Consider the following 20,784-nt stretch of genomic DNA (forward strand, 5'->3'; position numbering starts at 1 on the left):
CCCTCTATTTCATAGATACTCTTTCGATCTATCAGAACGGATCAGGCTATCTATCAATCGATTTAAAAATAGCACGTTCATCTCGCTCGTTCATTTCCGCCACGCTAACCCACAATAATAAGAAGCAGCTAGAAGCGCTTCTAGCCCTTGAATTCTTATTCACGAATGAATTGGGAAAGCCAACGCTTTCGGGAAGAACATAGAATAGTAGAGGATCCAGCATGCAAAACACGGCGATCATTAGAAATTCACGAATTAGAGATGCTGTAATATACTCTTTCCCATAACTTCTCATACCAGACCAACCCACTAAAATACAAATAGGGATCAGAAATGTGGTCAATATTACGAAGAAAAAAGAGAGATCGTCTATACCCAAATTCAAATTGATGTTTTCATAAGGAAGCCATCGAAGGTTTTCCACAAATTGAGATTTGGCCGTAGAAGGATCGAATTATATCCGAGGAATAGGGGAATACAAAAAAGTAATAAGAGATTTGCATTTGTCTTTGGCCATAGTTGTTGTCCATTAATGGGTGAAATATGAGGCCCATAACAAGCTTCATATGCCTCTCTTTTATAAAATCAATCTTCAGGCTGTTCTAACTTGTAGTTAATAGCAACAATGGCACGTCTACATGGAATGCCTACTAAGTTCTAAAAATAGCAAGAACACCTATGATTTGTAAGGTCAACGACCAACTTCTCCATAGTAAATCCTTGAGTGACTTCAAAAATGCCATCACCACTCTAAACAGTAATCTAATTGCCACTCTTTTCACCTATATGCAACTAACCACTCATATGCAACAAGATTCACCTACTTCAAGTCTTCCATTTTAGCTTTCCAACCTTGGTAATACGTTGCTTTGGCATCCCCCATCATGAGGTTTCTAATCAAGACACTCCTCCAAAATTCTTCTTGTAGTTGTTGTACAAGTGTCTTAGACAAAATCTATGTTCCACCCTATGTAGGATTTCGTCAAACACTTGCATTAGCCTCTGCAAATAATTACAAAACAGCAAAAAAATGATTCAGATACAGATACAATGTGCCTAAATAAACAGATACAAATTTAAAATTTACCTTATGTTGATAAGAAATAAACACCCAGCGATTAGATTGTACATCCCCAATGTCATCCAACAAGAGACTAAGAAATCATCTCAAGGTCTCCTTACACTCATTTTCCACCACTACAAAGGCAAGTGGGAAATACTGGTCATTTGGGTCCCTCTCAACAACTACTAACAATTGCCCTCCATAACTATTTTTCAGGTGACAACCATTAACACCTATAAATGGTCTACAACCATTAATGAAACCTTTCTAGCACCCCTCTAGACACATGTAAAAAGCCCCAAAACGTGGTTGTAGGGTGGGTTGGGGAGGATTAATTTTAATCTTGCATGTTGTACCAGCAGACACTCTTTTCAACTTTGCAACATAGTCATGCAACAAGCTATATTGCTTCTCCCCATCCCCTTCTACAATGTCCATGGCAATTTGTTTTCCTTTCACAACCCTCCACCTACTAATCCCAACATTGTATGTCTTCTTTATGTCATCTATAATTTCATTTGCAGTCATTTTGCCAACATTTTTGTACTTGTCAGCGATAATTTTTGAAATCCAATCCTTGTTTGCATTCCTATTCGTAAATACCCTCCCACAACTATGTGAATCAACCAATGTTTTCACTCGAAATGTGTGACTGCCTCCAACTTTACTACATAGAATAAAAAAATCACATTTCTTCTTACGAATAGCCCTAACTCTAATGTCATCATTTTTAAGAAAAATTACCTCTCTCCCATTCAATACTGAGTATTCCTTGAGAGCTTGTTTAAACTCTTTAAAGGAACAAAACTCCATTCCTAAGCAGAATTTGAAGTCTCTTCCCATATCGTCAGCTTTAAACATTAGGTTCTTCTACACATCCTCCCCTTCACACTCCAGATCACTTTCTAATTCATTTGTACTATGTATTGCATCCATCTCATGATTTCCACCAAATTGGGGTGTTTCAAAACCACCAGCACTTGCACTAGCTGAAGGCTTCATTTTTCTCCTATTCATTCTCATATTAGACCACCTTTGAAGAACATCTCTTATGTTCCTGTGTGATGTATCATTGCATCCAAAACCATCATCATTGTCTCTATGAAGTTCTTCTTCACTTTCATCCAACACTTCATATCCACTTTCAACTGCACTATCATCACCACTTTGGACATCCACACCTGCAACCACATTTACATCACCCACAACAATAGCATTTAACCCAGCCTGTCCGTGAGCATCCTCATTAACAACTTCATCATGATCCCGAGCTTGAACATCAACATCCCCAGTTACATCAATCCCATCCTCAGGTTCATTAACCATGTCACTATTAACATCACCAACATGAACCTTCTGACCAACCATCTCATTAACACCAATAGCTCCCTCCTGACCACCACCACCCTTTGTACCACTCTGTGTCCATTCAATAAACTCAATTGGTTCAGCAATACTAACCACATGTTCTACATAAATTTGGACCTCTTATTTTCTACTTTTAGCATAGTCAGACAATTCAAGTGCATCTTTTATCTGTTACCAGAGGCCTCTAATCTCTGTTCATCTTACCTCTTTTAGGCTTCAATCACACTTTCACCATTCCGTCATATTTAAATTCCTCCTTTAAGATGGACAATGCCTTAAAATATGACCACCTATCAGCATTCACTCCATGGACCACATGTTCTTCCCCTCCCTGGTATCTTAGAAACCTTCCTTTAAAGGATTCAAATTTTCCTATTGGTAAAACGCAATCGAAAAACCCATCTCTGAAAAACCAACAAAGGTACACTTTAGTTAGCCCAAATATTGACACCAACTCAAGCAATTGATCACCCCAACAATTCATACAAACCATTCAAAGCATAAATGGAAGAAATAGAAACCCTAAATGCATGAAATAAAACCATAATGGCAGTGAACACAAACCATTGTGAAAACAAACACACAAACCCTAAATCAACTGAACGAACTAAACTAAACGCCTCTTTCAAATCAAAAAATCCATACCTTCGTTTTTGTTCTTCACCAAAGGGATACAACTTTATCGAACAAAATGACCTTCGTCTGCAAGGTTTTCCACTTCTATTAAATAACGCAATTCAAACCAGCTTTCTCTACAACCTACAAACCTTTATCGAAACAATTTATTTGTTGCGCGCGATGATGAATGTTCTCCCTAACGATGGTGGTCACGATTCATTCTTCCAGTGGTGGTCTTTGAATTCACACAGGTAAAAAACAAACGTAGGTTAAAAACGCAAAACACACGTTTTGATATTTCATTTAAGTAAAATAATAATAACACGTGTCAAACATATCTTAAAATATGTGTCAAAATCTCTCCTGTTGAGGTGGAACATCGTTTGCCACGTTTTTAAACACAGTCCAAACTAAGGGACCAATACTAGTGATTTCGAAAGTATGAGGACCAAACAGTGACAAAGTTTTGATGAGGGACCATTTGCAATTTTTTATGAAACTTGAGGGACCAAATACGTATTTTTTCCATATATTTTTAGTGGATAATAACAGGTTTGCTCAACACCTCTGATCTTATTGTTTAAGCCAAAGCAACATCTCTAATGATTGAATTATTTAGGGATGTCTGTTTAAATCAAACTTTTGTCTCTCATATTTTAAGTTTGTGACATTGACCTAATAATCTTACTTGATTATGATCTTCTTCAATTCCTCAATGTTTAGATTTTCTATGTTAAGGAGTTGGAGAGTTCTTTGCAAGATCTCATAGTGCTTACCTCTCAAACATAATTCTTTATAAGAATTAAAAAGCCATGTTGAGGAAAAGAAAATATAGTCGTCAGAAGGAAAACAAGGTCTTTTACCTTTTGTTGGACAATGATTCTATTCTCATTATTATTATAATTTTTTTTTTTCATTTTTCTTATTATAATCATTGAAACATTATATGTTTTAAGAAATTATTTTTATTAAAATAACTTTAATTTCATGAATTTAAATAAAAATATAATATTAAATCAACTTCTAAATAATTTTTCAATAATTAATATATTTCTCTGGCAAAAAAGTACTCATGTAAAATTCATTAACAAATAATGGTATCTAAGGGTTAATCTTATGATTATCTATTAAAAATATTTATTCAATATCTATTATGAATTTTATCCGGGGTACGAATTTTATTTTATCATCATCAACTCATACACCTAGTTTTTATTTTATTTATTTATCTTAAACATGATTTTCTTAAGAAATCTCAACTACATGCTAACACATTTTGTGTGTTTTTACCTGGTCAAACAAGTCTGGTTAATAGCCAAGCTCCTTAATTGGGCTCATTCGATCTTATTCTAAAAGTAAGGACCACATCCATAATTTTTGACTTCACATTATCATTTATTCCATTAAATGATGATTGTTGGATCATATTTACTTGTATTAGAATTTGCACACATTTGTTCAAAAGTATGTATTTATTCCAGTTTAAATGTGATAATAATTGTGATAAAGTTTTTCTATATATTTTTTGAGCAAGATATTGTTAATATTTGTATCATAAAATTCTTAATCACTCTTCAACCAAGTGAGACTCTATTGGGTAAATAAGGATCAAACCTATCACTACACAATCTCTGACCTCAATTTGAGCCTGTTAGAATGTATCAGGTAAGTTGAGATTGAACGTACTACGACACAGTTCCTTCATCATCAAATGAGTTAGGATGCATTAGGTAGATGATCATGGTAGTAACTTGCAATAAACAATAAAGATATTTGTAAATATTTATAAATATTCACACACATAATAAAATTTCATAGATATTATGTTACGACTAATATAACACAGAATTTTTTTTTATACAGCATAAATAGAGAAGGTGCGGCAACCTTTTCGTCCTACTCAAAAAGTTTACAAAAGCACACGAAGAAGTTAAAGCAAATGGTTACCTCGAAAATAACCTATAAGCAAATCAGAACCTCCAAAAGGTTGAAGCAAATGGCCCGAATCATAGTTTCTATCTTATTGATGTTTGTTTCATATTTTTTCAATGACATATTTATATTACAAATTGTAACTACAAAAAGGTAGTAGTAGGAGCACTAAAGCTGGAAGCAATAAAAGGGATCCGTTCGTTTGATGCACACGCAATTGCAAAAAGTTAGGAGCACTATATCGCATCATTTTCCTTTCCTTTGTGGCACAGGGAATTGCCACATCGTTGGGCAACTTGGAGGAGCACACTGAAAACAACCTTAATTTGAATAATTGAGTGATAATTTACTCCACGTATAAGTGGAATGATAATGCAAAGAAAAGGGTAAAAAGAAAAGATAGAGGAATGAGTTGCATGTTCCGTGGGAGTGTGTGTTGCATCACTGTCGATGCTGTCTGATATGCTTATTTGGCAACCTTGTCGCTTTCGCTGAGGTGACGTCCTCTCTTCCCCACCTCCACCTACCTTCCCTCATCCATCCACACACTCGCATCAACCACTAATCATTATTTTAATTAACCAAATTCCATTCACCAAACTCCACTCACCCCATCGTTTTTCCCTTCATCCCTAATTAAAAACAAAAAAAAAAGCTTATTTCTTCTTCTTTAAAGCACCGTCCTCGTGTGATCCCGGTCAAGTGAGTCATTCAGTTGTTCAGTGGGTGATAGTGGTGGTGGCGGCGGTGGCATACACTCGAAACAACTGGCATTATTGCTGTATGTCAGTGGGGTATTACACTGGAATTTACTACACTGAGCTCGCTAACCCTCTCCAATGGCCACAGCTCAGGAAAAAACGACGCCATGTTGCGCCACCACCGGGGCTAACAAACCGTCTTCTTCTGCGTCGCCCCAATCACAACAACAACCTTCACAACAGGAACAACAACAACGGTCCTCCGTTGCCACCTTCATTCCCGCGATCGATTCTCCTCCAAAACCGGCGTCTGCCAAAGGTCTTTCTTTTTTCTTTTTAAGTCAATTTCGTTTTTATTTGTTTAAAACTGGATATTATTATTATTTTTTACTTGATCTCGTCTCCGTCTCCTTGGTTGCTGATAGAATGATACCAATAAACAAGTTAGTGTTGTCAAAGTGTTTTTCTTTTTTGGGTCAATTTATTTCTTTGACTTCAAGTTATAAAGCACACTTTACTTGCTCCTTTACTTGCTCGCATATGCATGATTGATCATGCTCTCTTTCTCGGCAGTATTATATTGAGTTCGTTTTTTTTCCTCTGTTCGAACTATCCGATTCCAAACTTCATTTCATTTTGACCGTCATTTTCTCCTTATACTCTCATTTTCGAAACAGAGTAACATGCATACTCCTTTCTTACGGCTTCCACCACTTACGACATGGTAAACACTGCGTGCATCAATTGTACTAGGTCTTCATGTTTTCTCTTTTTCTTTCTTCTTCTTTTTGCATCAATTTCATTCTCGGTGGAAGTTTCAACTTGTCATGCAGGAGAACTTGAATGAAGTGTCATGTTTCTTTTAATTGCATAAAGAAAGAGAACCTTATCTTTTTCCTCTCTAAATATCAACATGTATTAATTTGGAGAGTGATGGACGACTTCTTCTGGGGCGATCTGTAGTTTATGCAGTCCTTAATGTGCCTCGTTAAGTGAGGACTTATCTAGCCTAAGTCCTATCTTTAATATGTGTTTTTTAAGTTCAAAATTTAGATATCGTTCTTAGTTGTTTTAGGTTTTAAGTTCATTTCGGTTACCTTCTTAGTAAAAGTTTGCATTAAATGTGAGCCTAAGTTATTGAAGTGAGATCTCTAATTTTGATTCCAGAATAGTACTAAAAGTACTTTAGAAATTACATCTAAGTTTTGTCCCTTCTTAAATTCCCCCAATTTCAATAAGGATAGAGTTACCCTTTTAGCTTCTCTGTGGTGCATTGCTCATGGATGCTTCAACTTTGTTGCTCTCTCAGGTTTTCAGGGAGATTAGGAGCCTTATGTATTGGGTCTTATGCTCAGCTTTTCCATTTTTGTTGCTCTTGGTCTTTTGTGTTTTTCTTTATCGTCTCCCTAGTTTATCTCTTCATCTCTGATGAAATTTCTTCTTATGTCCAAAGTTGAAGAAATGTTCTTTTTGACGTAGGTATCACAGTCATGGTGAGAGCTCAAACCAGTCATCCTTTGGATCCACTATCTGCTGCTGAAATATCAGTAGCTGTAGCAACCGTTCGAGCAGCTGGGGCAACACCTGAGGTACATAACTTCTTCCCTCCTTGGTATACATTTTGCGTGGTTTACTACCGATTTATGGAACAACCGTGCTAAGCTATAACCTCTTTATGCTACTGTCTGCATGTTGATGAAGTTATTTGATTATCTTGTTAGGTGAGGGATGGCATGCGCTTTATTGAAGTAGACCTGGTAGAACCCGAAAAGCAAGTAGTTGCATTAGCAGATGCATATTTCTTCCCTCCTTTCCAACCATCACTGCTCCCCAGGACAAAAGGGGGACCTGTGATTCCTACTAAACTTCCTCCAAGGAAAGCAAGGCTAGTTGTTTACAATAAAAAGTCAAATGAGACAAGCATATGGATTGTTGAACTTAGAGAAGTTCATGCAGCAACTCGAGGTGGACACCATAGGGGCAAAGTTGTTTCATCTACAGTTGTTCCGGATGTTCAGCCTCCAATGGTGAATACAAACTTACTCCAAATTTTATTCTTCCTTAAAATGGTGATGCTTATTAGGTTTTTTGGAGTCCTCCTTATGCCCAGCTAATTAATTATTAAACTATTTACCTTTTCTTTTCCAATTTTTCTATGTTGAAGTTTATTACTTCTTTTCCGATTTTGCTAACTGGTCAATAAAAATCCTATTTACCAATTTATGATAACTGCTGCAACTGTTACATTGAGATTCGAGTTGTTACTTTCAATTATTTTCAAATCAAAATTGTTTGTGTTGTTCTCTCTGTCCCATAGGATGCTGTGGAGTATGCTGAGTGTGAAGCTATTGTGAAGGAGTTTCCACCATTTCGTGAAGCAATGAAGAAGAGAGGCATCGAGGATATGGATCTCGTGATGGTGGATCCCTGGTTAGTGACTGCTTTATGATGATTTTATAGACTAATACGGTAATTCATTTAAGCTATGCTTTGTTCTGTCTAATTCTTGTGCTGTTGACACTTTTAGGTGTGCTGGATACCACAGCGAAGCTGATGCTCCTAGCCGAAGACTTGCTAAACCACTAATCTTTTGTAGAACTGAAAGCGACTGCCCCATGGAGAATGGCTATGCCCGTCCAGTTGAGGGAATTCATGTACTTGTTGACATTCAAAATATGGTTATTCTTGAATTTGAAGACCGTAAACTTGTTCCCCTTCCACCTGCTGATCCACTAAGAAATTATACTTCTGGTGAAACCCGGGGAGGAGTTGACCGAAGTGATGTGAAACCCTTACAGATTATTCAGCCAGAAGGTCCAAGTTTTCGTGTTAATGGACACTTCATTGAATGGCAGAAGGTGGTTGTCTATCTGAAGCATATTTTCCAAAACCGCATTATCATACATATTGAGAATTGCTAAAACTGATGGACCATTTTTGCAGTGGAATTTTCGTATTGGATTCACTCCTAGGGAAGGTTTGGTTATTCATTCAGTAGCCTATATTGATGGAAGTCGAGGACGAAGACCAGTGGCCCACAGATTGAGCTTTGTTGAGATGGTGGTCCCGTATGGAGATCCTAATGATCCTCACTATAGGAAAAATGCTTTTGATGCTGGGGAAGATGGCCTGGGTAAAAATGCTCATTCTCTCAAGAAGGTCAGGACATTTGCTTATATTCCAATTAATTTTTTCTTCATTTTATCTTCCTTTCTCAATTTAGATGAAATTAAACTGGTTATGCATAATATCATCATTTCAGGGTTGTGATTGTTTAGGCTATATCAAATACTTTGATGCACACTTCACTAACTTCTATGGAGGTGTTGAAACTATCGAGAACTGTGTTTGCTTGCATGAGGAAGATCATGGTATTTTATGGAAGCATCAAGATTGGAGAACAGGTCTGGCTGAAGTTCGAAGGTCTAGAAGGCTGACAGTGTCTTTCATATGCACCGTGGCTAACTATGAGTATGGATTTTTCTGGCACTTTTATCAGGCAAGTTAGATTTCTATCTTGCATATACCTGTCAGTCTGTTGAATGATATTGGTGGAACCATCTATGATATTTGAGGCCTACTGATATATAGTTACTTTCCTTTAATAAATACAAGTATCTCAGGTAGTAAGTTTGTGTATAATAGAGAATACTATCAGGGATTCAAGAGGACGGTCGTGTTATGTTACCCTAAATCAGAACGGAGTTAGATCTGTAGCACCGCTTTCATCGTTATGTTATATTGCAGCGAGATATTCCCTTTACTGTTTTAAATTGCATACATATTATATCTATGTCTAAGCTTCAAATATTCTAGTTTGCGGTCTGTAATTTTTTTTTCTTGCAGGATGGGAAAATAGAAGCAGAGGTCAAGCTCACAGGAATTCTCAGCTTAGGAGCATTACAACCAGGTGAAACACGAAAGTATGGCACAACTATTGCACCTGGACTATATGCGCCTGTCCACCAACATTTTTTTGTTGCCCGTATGGACATGGCAGTAGATTGCAAACCTGGCGAAGCATTTAATCAGGTTAGCATGCAATTTCATTTTTAAGTAGGAAAGGTCTTTAGTGCAAAACGCAAACTTTTCTCTTACCCCACCTGGCCCAAATCTTAACTTGTAATAGTAAAAATATCAAATAGAATGTCATAAATCAGGTGTCTTCGCTTTCTATAGCAGGACAATGAGCTGTGTAGAACTATTCATGTATCAAAAGAATACCACATATGAACGGTGCTGTGCTCAGTAATTTCTATTTTCATTAGGTCCTTTTTATAGCAAACTACTGATCTAAATCTTTTAACATTGTTAACATTGCTACCGTGGCTTATGAGGTTTCTGTTCTTTTATCTGTTGAATTTTCATGTTGAACTCCTGATTTTATGACTCAGTAGTTTATTCTACAGTTCCTTTCTGATATTTATGTTTTTTCTCTTCCATCGTATAGCTAGATTTCATTAAGTATAAGCTTATATCTACCCTCTCTGCCCAGGTTGTTGAGATGAATGTCAAAGTTGAAGAACCAGGAGACAATAATATTCATAACAATGCATTTTATGCTGAGGAAAAACTGCTTAAATCAGAATTGGAAGCAATGCGTGACTGTGATCCTTTAACCGCTCGTCACTGGATTGTAAGTTCTTTCTTATTTTTAACCCCCTCCTCCAGGAAAAAAAAAAAATTGGATATTGAATTTTTCCCTGGGTGAATATTTCTGCTGTCACTGTCCACTTTAGATGTTTTAGCAGGGACAATCTAAAATTTTCAAATCTGGCTGCTGTTTTAAGCTGCTTCTGCTCTGTAAGTTGTGAAGGATATTTCACAGTACTATTTATGCCTACATATATGTTAAATTTATTCACATCAATTGAAAAAAATGTTATAGTTATTGTGTGTGTGTGAGAGAGAGAGAAATTGCATGATTCAGGTCGTCATTGATTTAAGATTGCCACACTACTAGTATTGTGGCCCCCGTATTGAGAAACTATAAATTGTAGAAATTGTTTTTTTACAGATTCCAGGATGCTTATAGTTTTTGAAAATCGTGAAACGCAGGAATGCGTTTGTTATCTATCTTGCCAGTTTTTCTCCCTACTTTTTCTGTATTCCAAATTTCCTAGGGCATATATTTCCTACCGGCATATTCACTGTGGCAGTAGTTATATTTTAAAATGTTGGGATTATTTGGTAGTTTGAACAAACTCTATATCTTACGTAATAATGCACATTTTAGGTTAGGAACACAAGGACCGTAAACCGAACTGGGCATCTAACTGGTTACAAGCTAGTACCTGGCTCAAATTGTTTACCTTTAGCTGGCTCAGAGGCCAAGTTTTTGAGAAGAGCAGCTTTCCTGAAACACAACCTTTGGGTTACTCCTTATGCACGCGATGAAATGCATCCTGGCGGAGAGTTCCCTAATCAAAATCCACGCGTTGGAGAGGGTTTGGCTACTTGGGTTAAGCAAAACCGATCGCTGGAGGAAGCTGATATAGTTCTTTGGTTAGTTCACTCCATTCTTCTAGCTAGATGATAACTTCTACTTCCACAGTTTAATATAAAAATATACAAATTTTATCAACTATATTTCAATTTTTTTAACCAAGATGAAATAGTTTTATTCATTTGACTTTAATCTGTTAGTTTGATATGAGTATGGTAAAAAACAGTGTGTAGTGTACTGTTGTATTATACTTGCTATGATGCTACTCCTCCAATACCCTTTTCCATTGCAAACTTGAATATGCAGCAGTGCTTATAATTAGTAGCTGAGTTGCCATGAATAACTGATAATTGTCCTATACTTGAAGTTCTGATGTCATGGTTATTTATTTTTTGCACTTGTCACCTTATTTGACGGAATATTTCAGGTACGTATTTGGAGTGACACACATTCCTCGATTGGAAGACTGGCCTGTTATGCCCGTGGAACGCATTGGTTTTATGCTTATGGTATGCTATTCATCCTCTCTGAATTTTAAATGAGATTCATCCTGAAATGAAACACTTTTCACTCAAATATACAAGAATAGAAAAATATAAGCAACGCACTCTATCAAATCCTCTCTGTTATTGGTTAAATTCATTAAAAATGGGTCTCATTTTTTCATTCAACGAGTCTCTCCTGGTACTATACTTTTTAATAAATTTTAACCAATAGAAAACTATGGTTAGAAAGAATGTTTTTAGCACTTTGTTCCACCAAATGTTGAAACACATTTTTACATGAAATCACAAGTGATACTAGTTTTTTGATCGTGCATTTTATGATGCAGCCGCATGGTTTCTTCAATTGCTCGCCAGCAATAGATGTTCCACCAAACCCAGGTGATTTGGATGATAAGGAGAACAATGGCTTGCCTGCCAAGCCTATTCAAAATGGGCTAATTGCCAAGCTTTGAAAGGATTGAAAATCTAGACAATCGGGCTCTGTCTCTGTACGTTATGTTCAAATAAATCAATGTTAAATACTACTGTTTGTACTGGTGTGGTGTTCAACCTGGCTGGATATTTAAGAACAGGCTATTATTGTATGTATAATTAACATGTATGTTTATTGTTGCATGGTAGATGCAAGGTAGCTTTATGTCATTTGATTTTATGAAGAATCTATGGGTGAAGGTGAGTAATTGTGCTAAGTAATAAATGAAATTGGATAATAGTATCGGAAAATGTTTTCATACATGTCTAAAATAGTGATCTACCCTTCACACACATCAAGAGAGGAGATAATATAAGTTTATTGGAGATATGATCTAATAAAAGGATATGGTTCACAAAGAACACAATAATAACAATGAATGAGAGTAATTGTATTATAATATCAAATATCTCTATGATGCAATGTATATAGCATGTAGTGTACCCGAAAGAGTAAATAGGTTTCTATAAATACAACCTAGCTAGGGATAATAGAAAACTATTAAGATAGTTAAGAGTAAATATCATTTAATATATATGTGGTAAATGATCTAATTAGACTTAACATTCTAGATGATGTTATCTAATAAACGATGTTTTGTGCTTTTCATCCGTGCTTTTCATCATAAGATAATAATCTTAGAGATAATACATCTATGGTAGTTAAAAACGAGATCTTATTCAAGATGGGAAAGGAAAATAGAAATCGTAAATAAAAAAATCGTAACACGAATCGTAAGATCCTAAAAATTTATAAGTAAATTTCATAATACATGAAATAAAAAAGTACATCACTAGATGCCAACATCCTCTGTATATATAGGAGTTGTAACAAAATAATGATTCATCTAAACCAAATAGTCTTCTAAGTTAAATTCACAATCTTCAGCTCCATCATTTCCATCTCCTTCATCATTCAAATCAGTCATATCTAAGTCTTGACTATGTAAAGTTTCATCTTCCACAACTTCAACTGGAATCAAGTTCTCATCTAAATCCAATGTTTCATTTTGTTCATGCTTATCTTCCTTAATCCATTCTTCATCAAATGAATAATCATCAATGTTAATTTGAGCTGGTTTTCTTGTTTTTTTTTTCTTGGCTAATTTTGAGTTGGTCATAACAAAAACAACATCATTCATTGTGCTTTGCTTTAGCCTATTTCTTCTCTTTATGTGGACCTAAACAAATGCAAAGACAAATATGATAAGCAAGCACTACTAGTAATTTATTATAGAGTAATATTCTAACATTAAATTACTATCTCAAAGGAACTCCAATTACACTCACATCCAGAGGAACTACATGTCAAGCTTAATACATGAATCACAAATTTTTGTAGTTCAAGATACTTATCACCATAAGACTCCCACCAATCTGCTGGAGTCTTTAAACTAATTGACCTAGCCAAGGGACAACCAAAACATTTTTCTCGTTTTCTAAAATATTAATTTGAACATCAATGAGAGTTTTTTCATCCTCATCCTCTACCATCCTAGTTATACATTCCACCAAACCTTGTTTCACTTCTAAATATACTTTAAATCCAGGACGATAATGCATTTGACAGTTAAGAAAATAGCCTATAGCATGCAAGGGCCTATGGAGTTGTTTGTCCCACCTTTCATCAATGATGTTCAACAAAGACAAATAACTAACCAAAATACATTACATTGAGTTAGTTTTTACTTTCCATTAACAGAAAAATATAGATAGTTAGATGACTAATACATTTTTTTGACAGCATTGAGAGCCTTTTGAATCTTCTCCTTTGCTTGATCCATTGCTTCATAAATGAATTTTATGGTTGGCTTTTGATCCAAATCAACCAATCGAAGCATTTTAATTAAAGGCAATGCACCCTTCAAACAAGTTATTATATTCTTCAAAAACTCCTTATCTAAAACAACATCTTCAGCAATTTTACCATCAGTGGTCTTAGGAAACTTACTAAACTTCCATTCATTGCTAGTAAACATTCTAATCAAAGCTCATTTATTCTCATATAGGCATCCTAACATCAAGTACGATGTAGTGAAACAAGTAACACCCAACCTCACCAAATCCCTTTTTTTTGTGAAATGTTGTAATAGAGATTTTAGAGAAGATCTTGAATAGATAAAGGTAGTCATTTTTTTACCCTTTGGAATTGTCTCCTCGTGAATTGGGATCTTCTTTTCATAATCTTCCAACATTAAGTCGACACAATGTGCAACACACAGTGTCCAAAATAGCCTTTTTCTCTTTGTCATCAACAAATGGCCAACAACTTTATAGTTTTCTACATTATCGGTGACAACTTGAATGACATTTTCTTCTCCTACCTCTTCAACAATGTTATCCATCATATCAAAAACTTTCTCAGCTGTTTTAGATATTGCAGAGGCATCTATGGACTTCAAAAACACAGTTCCCTTTGGGATGTTCACCAAGAAGTTTATTATTGTCCTTCTTTTCTTATCAGTCCAACCATCGGTCATAATAGTACACCTTTTTTTTTCGTTCATCCTTATGTTCTTATAAAACAAGGGATGTATTTTTAACTTACTCCTTTAAATATTTAACTTTGATCTCATGATAAGATGAATGCTTAAATCCAAGACCATGCCTTGAAACCAAATCAAGCATAGCAATGAATTCTTCACTTTTTGCCACATTGAAAGGTATAACATTGTTACAGAAGAATCTAGCAATTGCTTGACAATCTTCCTCTCTCATACATTTCTTAAACATGTTATTGATGGTAGTTTGTGTACTAACTACTCTCTTCTTTAAAATATTTGTAGGACTTGAAGCTTCACTATTTTTCTTTTCTCACTAGCTTATATTGTTTCCTCCTCCATATTCAACCTTGATTTCTTGTTTAAACTTTGTTGCAAACCAACAACAATTTCCCACATTTATTTCTCCACTTCATCAATAACATCCTTGCAAGCACCAACATCTTTTTGAGTACTAGCCAAGTGATGCTTCAATCGATAAACTCCCCATGTTACTACCTTCTGACAGTATTTGCATTGTCGCTTTCTAGTATCCCCACTAACAGAATTACAATGTTTCCATGCTATATCACTCCTATTTCCTAGGACATTTTTTGGAGCAACAAGCATAGAAGATTTTGAAGTCATTTTAATAAAGCAAAGTGGATAACAATTTGGATGTCGTGAACATTGTAGGTTGACAAATTGATGTGGTGATGGTGTGAAAGAAACAAAGGGAATGGATGTTTGGGTACATGTACACTAAGTGAGGAAAAAAAATAGAGAGAGTAGAGGGAACTGTGCAGTACAATTGTTTGTGTCATGTGTGTCGTGGTTGTTCTATTATTTATATAAAAGAGGGAGTAGCTTTTTTAATCTTAACAAAAGGAGGGAATTAGTAGTTTTTAATTGTAAACAATGGCGACAAAGAGGGAATTAGTAGTTTTTTTAAGGTAAACAATGGCAACTATTATTTTTTAATCTTTCACTGTCCCGCTTTTTTTATTTTCTTAATCTTAAGGAGTAGATTTTTCAAGCCTAACAAAAGGAGGGAAACAATAGGGGCTATTATTTTTTAATCTCTCTTTTTTATTTTCTTAATGTTAGATGCCACTTTTTTTAACAAAAGAGAGGGAGTTAGTGACTTTTTTATTAAAAGTTACTTTTACCTGTAGCACATAAGAGACGGAGTAGTGACTTTTTAAAAAAAGGTTACTTTTACTTACAACTTTTACGGTGCAGGTTTTATGGTGACTCTTTTTACTTTTTAGAATCACTAATGGGATTTTAAAATTAGGCTTTAGAAGTTTAAAAAATTAGGTTAAAGAATTAGGGTTTTATTAAAAAATGTCTCAGTTCTGTCACCCTTCACGAAGAGAGGTTGTTGCATATCTGTGAGATGTGAGACTCGCCATCAACGTTGTCATTAGAGTCGACGTTGCAAGACTTGCCGCTGATAGAGGGCGTTGTCGCTACCGCTGCTGCCACAAGGTTTATTTGCTTAGTTTTCCTCACTGCTAGAAAAGATTGTGATGTGAGGCCGCGAGAGAAGGATTGTCGCGATTGGAAGGGACTGCATCGTCAGAATTGCCATTCCAAATCGAGTTGTGATTTACAACGACGATCCAACATGATTCGTGAAGATCACGAGTTTTAAGTGAAAAGAGATCAGAGAGGATGAAAAAGATTGTAGACTCGTACGATCTTATGTTCTGGGTTGCGATTTTAAGAACCATGAATACATCATAATTTTCCAAATTATGAAAGAGACATAATTTTTTTCTTCCAATAAGTTAGATGTAAATTTACGTCTGACATGTAAGATATATATGTAAATTTATGTCTGGTTTACAAGGGCCAGATGTAAAAATCCTCTTTTATGTTTGACCTTTGCAGGTCATATGTAAATATGTTTCAAAAAACATACAAGGCCCATTTCTTCCTCTCTTTCCTCCCTTTTGAGAAGCTTTCTCAACTTTGGAGACAATTTTTTGCACATGGGGACTTCCATTGGTTACGTTTTTGGCATTTCTCGTGTGTAGTTCATTGAGAAACATCTTTTCTTTGATTATTTTTCTAGATTGAGGTTAGTTTACTATACTTCTCACTAACCTATGCGCGTGACTAATGGTGGGAGAACTCAGTCTAATTATGCATGAATGTTTCCCTTGTTTGTCTCAAATGTGAGTTTTATGATTTTGGGTTTATACTTTGTTAAATTAGATTTTATATTAGTTTAGATGTAAAAATTTGTAGAAAATACTGTGAAATTATTTATAGTTTATATTATTTTTTGAATTGGACATATTATTGTCCATGTGTTTATTGTTTGAATCAGATACGTCAGGATTTGGGCGAAATGTGTGATCACCTATTCATCTTCGGTATAGTCAGGGGTTATACAATTTGAACTTGGCATGGAAAAGTATTAGACAACCCTACTACGTCACAAACAATATAATACGTTGAAGCGTGGATGAATGATCGTTTAGAGGATATGGTACGTGATGTTGGTGAAGATAATTTTGGAAGAGCTTATTTGTATGATTCTTTAAAGTCTGATTTAGAGGAATAATTGTACCAATGATGCAATAAATTTACATGACTGTATGCAACGTTGAAATTGTTTAGTTTGAAACCAAGAAATGGATGATTTGATAAAAGTTTCACATAATTATTGGAATTGTTAAAAGAACATGCTTCTAGAAAATAACATGTTATCAAATTGTAGCTACAAGGGGAAAAATATTTTATGCCCAATGAGTTTGGAGTACAAGAAGATACATGCATGTCCAAATAGTTGTATATTGTAAAGAAACAAGTTTGTGGCATTAAAGGTATGTCCAACGTGTGGGTTATAACAATTTAAAAAGAAAGTTGATGGAAATAGTGTTGATGAAGAAACATATGGTCTCCTCGCTAAGGTGTTGTGGTACCTTCCCTAATACCTAGGTTGAAATGATTATTTGTCGTTAAAGAAGATGCAAAGAACTTGACATGACACGTAAATGGAAAAAAATGTGAAAATCTTTTTCAACACCCAACTGATTTTTCACAATGGAAGAAGATTGATGTAACATTTCTAGAGTTTGGTACTTGGACTTGCAATAGATGGTATGAATCCTTATGGGAACTTAAGTAATAAACATAGTGTTGATGATTTATAATCTTCCTCTTCCGTTGTGCATGAAGAGAAAATATATGATTTTGCTTGTGATGATTTTTGGAACTAGATAATCGAGAAATGACAATGATATGTACCTGAAGTCTTTGATTGATGATTTGAAATTGTTGTGGGAACAAGGCGTTGATGTGTTCGATTTATATTCTGAAGAAAATTTTGGTTTGCGTGCAATGTTCTTTTGCACAATAAATGATTTTTTAATATTTGAGTTATTTACACCATTTGACACGTTTCTACTTCATCTTCTAGTGGAAATGGAACATAAGGCCTATTGGGCCTTGAAATTTCTGAACTTTGATACCTATTTGTCGGGTGAGAAGGGGTAATTGCAATTGCAAGAACTTGAAGAGATGATATTGATTGCTTATGATAGTTCAAAGTGATACAAGGAGAGGGTCAAGTTGTATCATGATAGAAAGCTTTTGAAAAAGGATTTTCAACTGGGCCAACAAGTTTTTCTTTTCAATTAAAGATTCAAACTCTTTTCGGGTAAGTTGAAATCCAATTGGTTTGGGTCATTCACTGTCAAGCCTTATGGTGCCGTTGAGTTGATGGATCATTCATTTGAAGATCCACTGATAAAGGACTATCTCAAGATTCCATACAAGAAGAACTTGAAGATGAACCTTTACAATTTAAAGGACCTAGCTATGACAAGGGCAAGGAGCAAGAGATTGAAAGATCAAAACTATTCAAGGCTCCTGATGCTACTAGCAATCTAAAATTCAAAGAATATAAAGATCATGACTTGAAGCACATTTGAAAGATAGTTTTTAGGAAAATTAGTTTATGTTTTTAGACTTTGGGTTTCCTCTTAGAAATTAGTTATGTTCTATGTTTTGGGCTTTGGACTTTCTTTTATAAATTAGTTTATGTTTTTATGTTTCGGGTTTGAGCCTTCTTGTAAGGTTCTTAGGTTTTCTTAAACTTATGTGCCTATATATAGAGGTACCAAAAAAAATGTAGACATTTTTAGTCATATATTGAATTGAATTTGATTTCATTAAAGTGAAGATTCTCTTTGTTCTTGGCTTAGGCCTCCAGTTCTTATCAAAAATTAACATCTTTGTGGCGAATCTTCACTTGACTTATCAATCTACTAGATTGTGGCGTTCTCCATCTCTATCTTATTCCGCGTTCTTCTCTGATTTATTCATTTTGTGCCTCTTGAGGATTCAAACTCAGAAACGATCACACTTTTTCCCGGATAGGATCGTATCATCCACTTAGAAGTTGGGTGGTGAATGGTCAAATATTGGAGCATTATTTGGAAGGTGAAGTTGAATGCCTCACCACTACTTGTCATCTACATGATCCATGAACTATTACAAGTCAAGCTAGTGACGTTAAAGAAGTGCTAACTGGGAGGCAACACAATGTTTATTGTTTTTTCTAGTTTTGTCTCATGGTTGTTGTTTCTATCTGGTTTGTCCAATGAACACGAGAGTCGTCCAGCGAGTCTGGTTTTTCACAGAGTCTGATAAAAAAGTATGTAGACTCGCCCAGCGACCACTTATCTCGCCTAACTCAAAGCATTGCAGCTTCTAAAAAAAATGGTCAAACAAGTCATTAGGCACCCAAACTCGCCCACCAATCAAAACTCTGACTTTTTTCTCGCTGGACTAGCACATTCACCCAACGACTTATGGTGGTGTTTCTAGCCCTGGAATCAATGGTTGGGTGACCCATGACTCACTTAGTCCAATAGATTAAAAAAATATATACCTAACTCAAAAGAACACATAACACTCAATATCCGAAATGAACATAAAACATGATTAAAAATAAAAGGTTAATAATTTTAAATACTAATTATTTATCAAACTTCTCGTATAATTCTGAAATGTCCTAACAGAATAAAGATCGAAGAGTCCATACTCTTCAACTTTAAAGTGTACAATAATCATGTCAATTATGAAGCTCTCGTAAACGTTCAACTTTTGCCAAGGACTTAGGAGCGATGCGAGTCTGATGCAAAACTTATTCTCAACTCACGGTGAATCCCAAGTTGAACTATCATTGAGATCAAGGGCCTGCATTCAACATTCAAACGATCATATTAGCTGAAGGAGAACGACAAGAGTAGAAATGTTAGGCTTTCAACATAAGAACAACATAAGACTTATCAAATCATCCAGAATAAAAAATTTCATTACTTTTATTTTCAACGATAGTCGAAACATATTCTTAATTATTAGATAGATCGAACATGAATTTCTAACTTTCTCTTGAAGAATAATAAAGAAAATTTTCTCATTCTAGAATACTATAATATAATTTTTATGGACAAGTATTATTTTAATATAGGATTCGTTGTTGATAGTTCAAGAACGGTCAAGAATCCATGCTAAGAAAAACAGTTAATATATATGAGCCAATAAATTTTGCTTATGGTCTCCAATAATGAGACTCCATTCAGGACTATTATATATCAACATAAGCAACAAACAACTCACTAGAAGCCAAGAAAAATTTTTCATTCTTCCTCTTGAAAAAATTGAGTCATATACTGTTTTTTTTAGTGGTGTGGATTAACCCAAATTAAAACGAAAGCACTTTATATTAAATGATAGTATAAATTCTTGAGTTACGCAAATATTTTATATCATAAACCTAATTTAAACACACTACATAAAGGTTTTTTGTCTTCTTTTTACATGTGTGAATGCAAGTTATTCTCCCAATCAAATACCAGATCCCGAGGGACCATTGTTTAGTACACAGTATTCGATGAAGTTTCTGAAGTCATTCCCCACTTGGTAAGCTAATGAGGTTTTTGTATATTCGTAATAAACATTCTATATTTAATAACAGTCTAAGAAGGAGACAGATAAGATAAGCATGACTTTATATTGTACTCTAGTGTTCAATCTACCAATTATTGGTCATCAAAAACATAACTTTATTATAAGTGTAAAATATATATACATAGAGAGGGTGATTCAAGTAGCATAGGATTCTAATTTTTCCCTCCACATGTGCCTTGTCCCTTTACCATATGAATCCATTAGCTAA

The 20,784-nt window shown here is 35.0% G+C and overlaps 1 protein-coding gene and 1 pseudogene across 3 annotated transcripts; one reads left to right on the forward strand and one right to left on the reverse strand.

The window, feature by feature from the left end:
* The first annotated feature begins 5,586 nt into the window (after window positions 1-5,586).
* Window positions 5,587-12,293, forward strand: LOC114177557 (primary amine oxidase-like). 3 transcript variants are annotated; one of them, XM_028062951.1, is made up of 12 exons: window positions 5,587-6,001; window positions 7,171-7,271; window positions 7,404-7,709; window positions 8,000-8,112; window positions 8,210-8,540; window positions 8,626-8,841; window positions 8,945-9,181; window positions 9,529-9,714; window positions 10,178-10,318; window positions 10,919-11,187; window positions 11,556-11,637; window positions 11,961-12,293. In XM_028062951.1, the coding sequence occupies exons 1-12, from the start codon at window positions 5,821-5,823 to the stop codon at window positions 12,084-12,086; spliced, it is 2,289 nt and encodes a 762-aa protein (XP_027918752.1). In that variant the 5' UTR covers window positions 5,587-5,820; the 3' UTR covers window positions 12,087-12,293. The 3 variants fall into 3 exon arrangements, with proteins under 3 accessions (XP_027918752.1, XP_027918751.1, XP_027918753.1); XM_028062950.1 differs by having other exon boundaries at window positions 5,588-6,001; window positions 7,162-7,271; XM_028062952.1 differs by lacking the exon at window positions 5,587-6,001 and adding an exon at window positions 6,262-6,406 and having other exon boundaries at window positions 7,162-7,271.
* A 660-nt stretch (window positions 12,294-12,953) lies between these two features.
* On the reverse strand, window positions 12,954-15,233 carry LOC114175426 (annotated as a pseudogene).
* Between the last annotated feature and the right edge of the window lie 5,551 nt (window positions 15,234-20,784).

The sequence above is a fragment of the Vigna unguiculata genome, chromosome 3 (genome assembly GCF_004118075.2).
Source record: "Vigna unguiculata cultivar IT97K-499-35 chromosome 3, ASM411807v1, whole genome shotgun sequence".
Classification (NCBI taxonomy): Eukaryota; Viridiplantae; Streptophyta; class Magnoliopsida; order Fabales; family Fabaceae; genus Vigna; species Vigna unguiculata.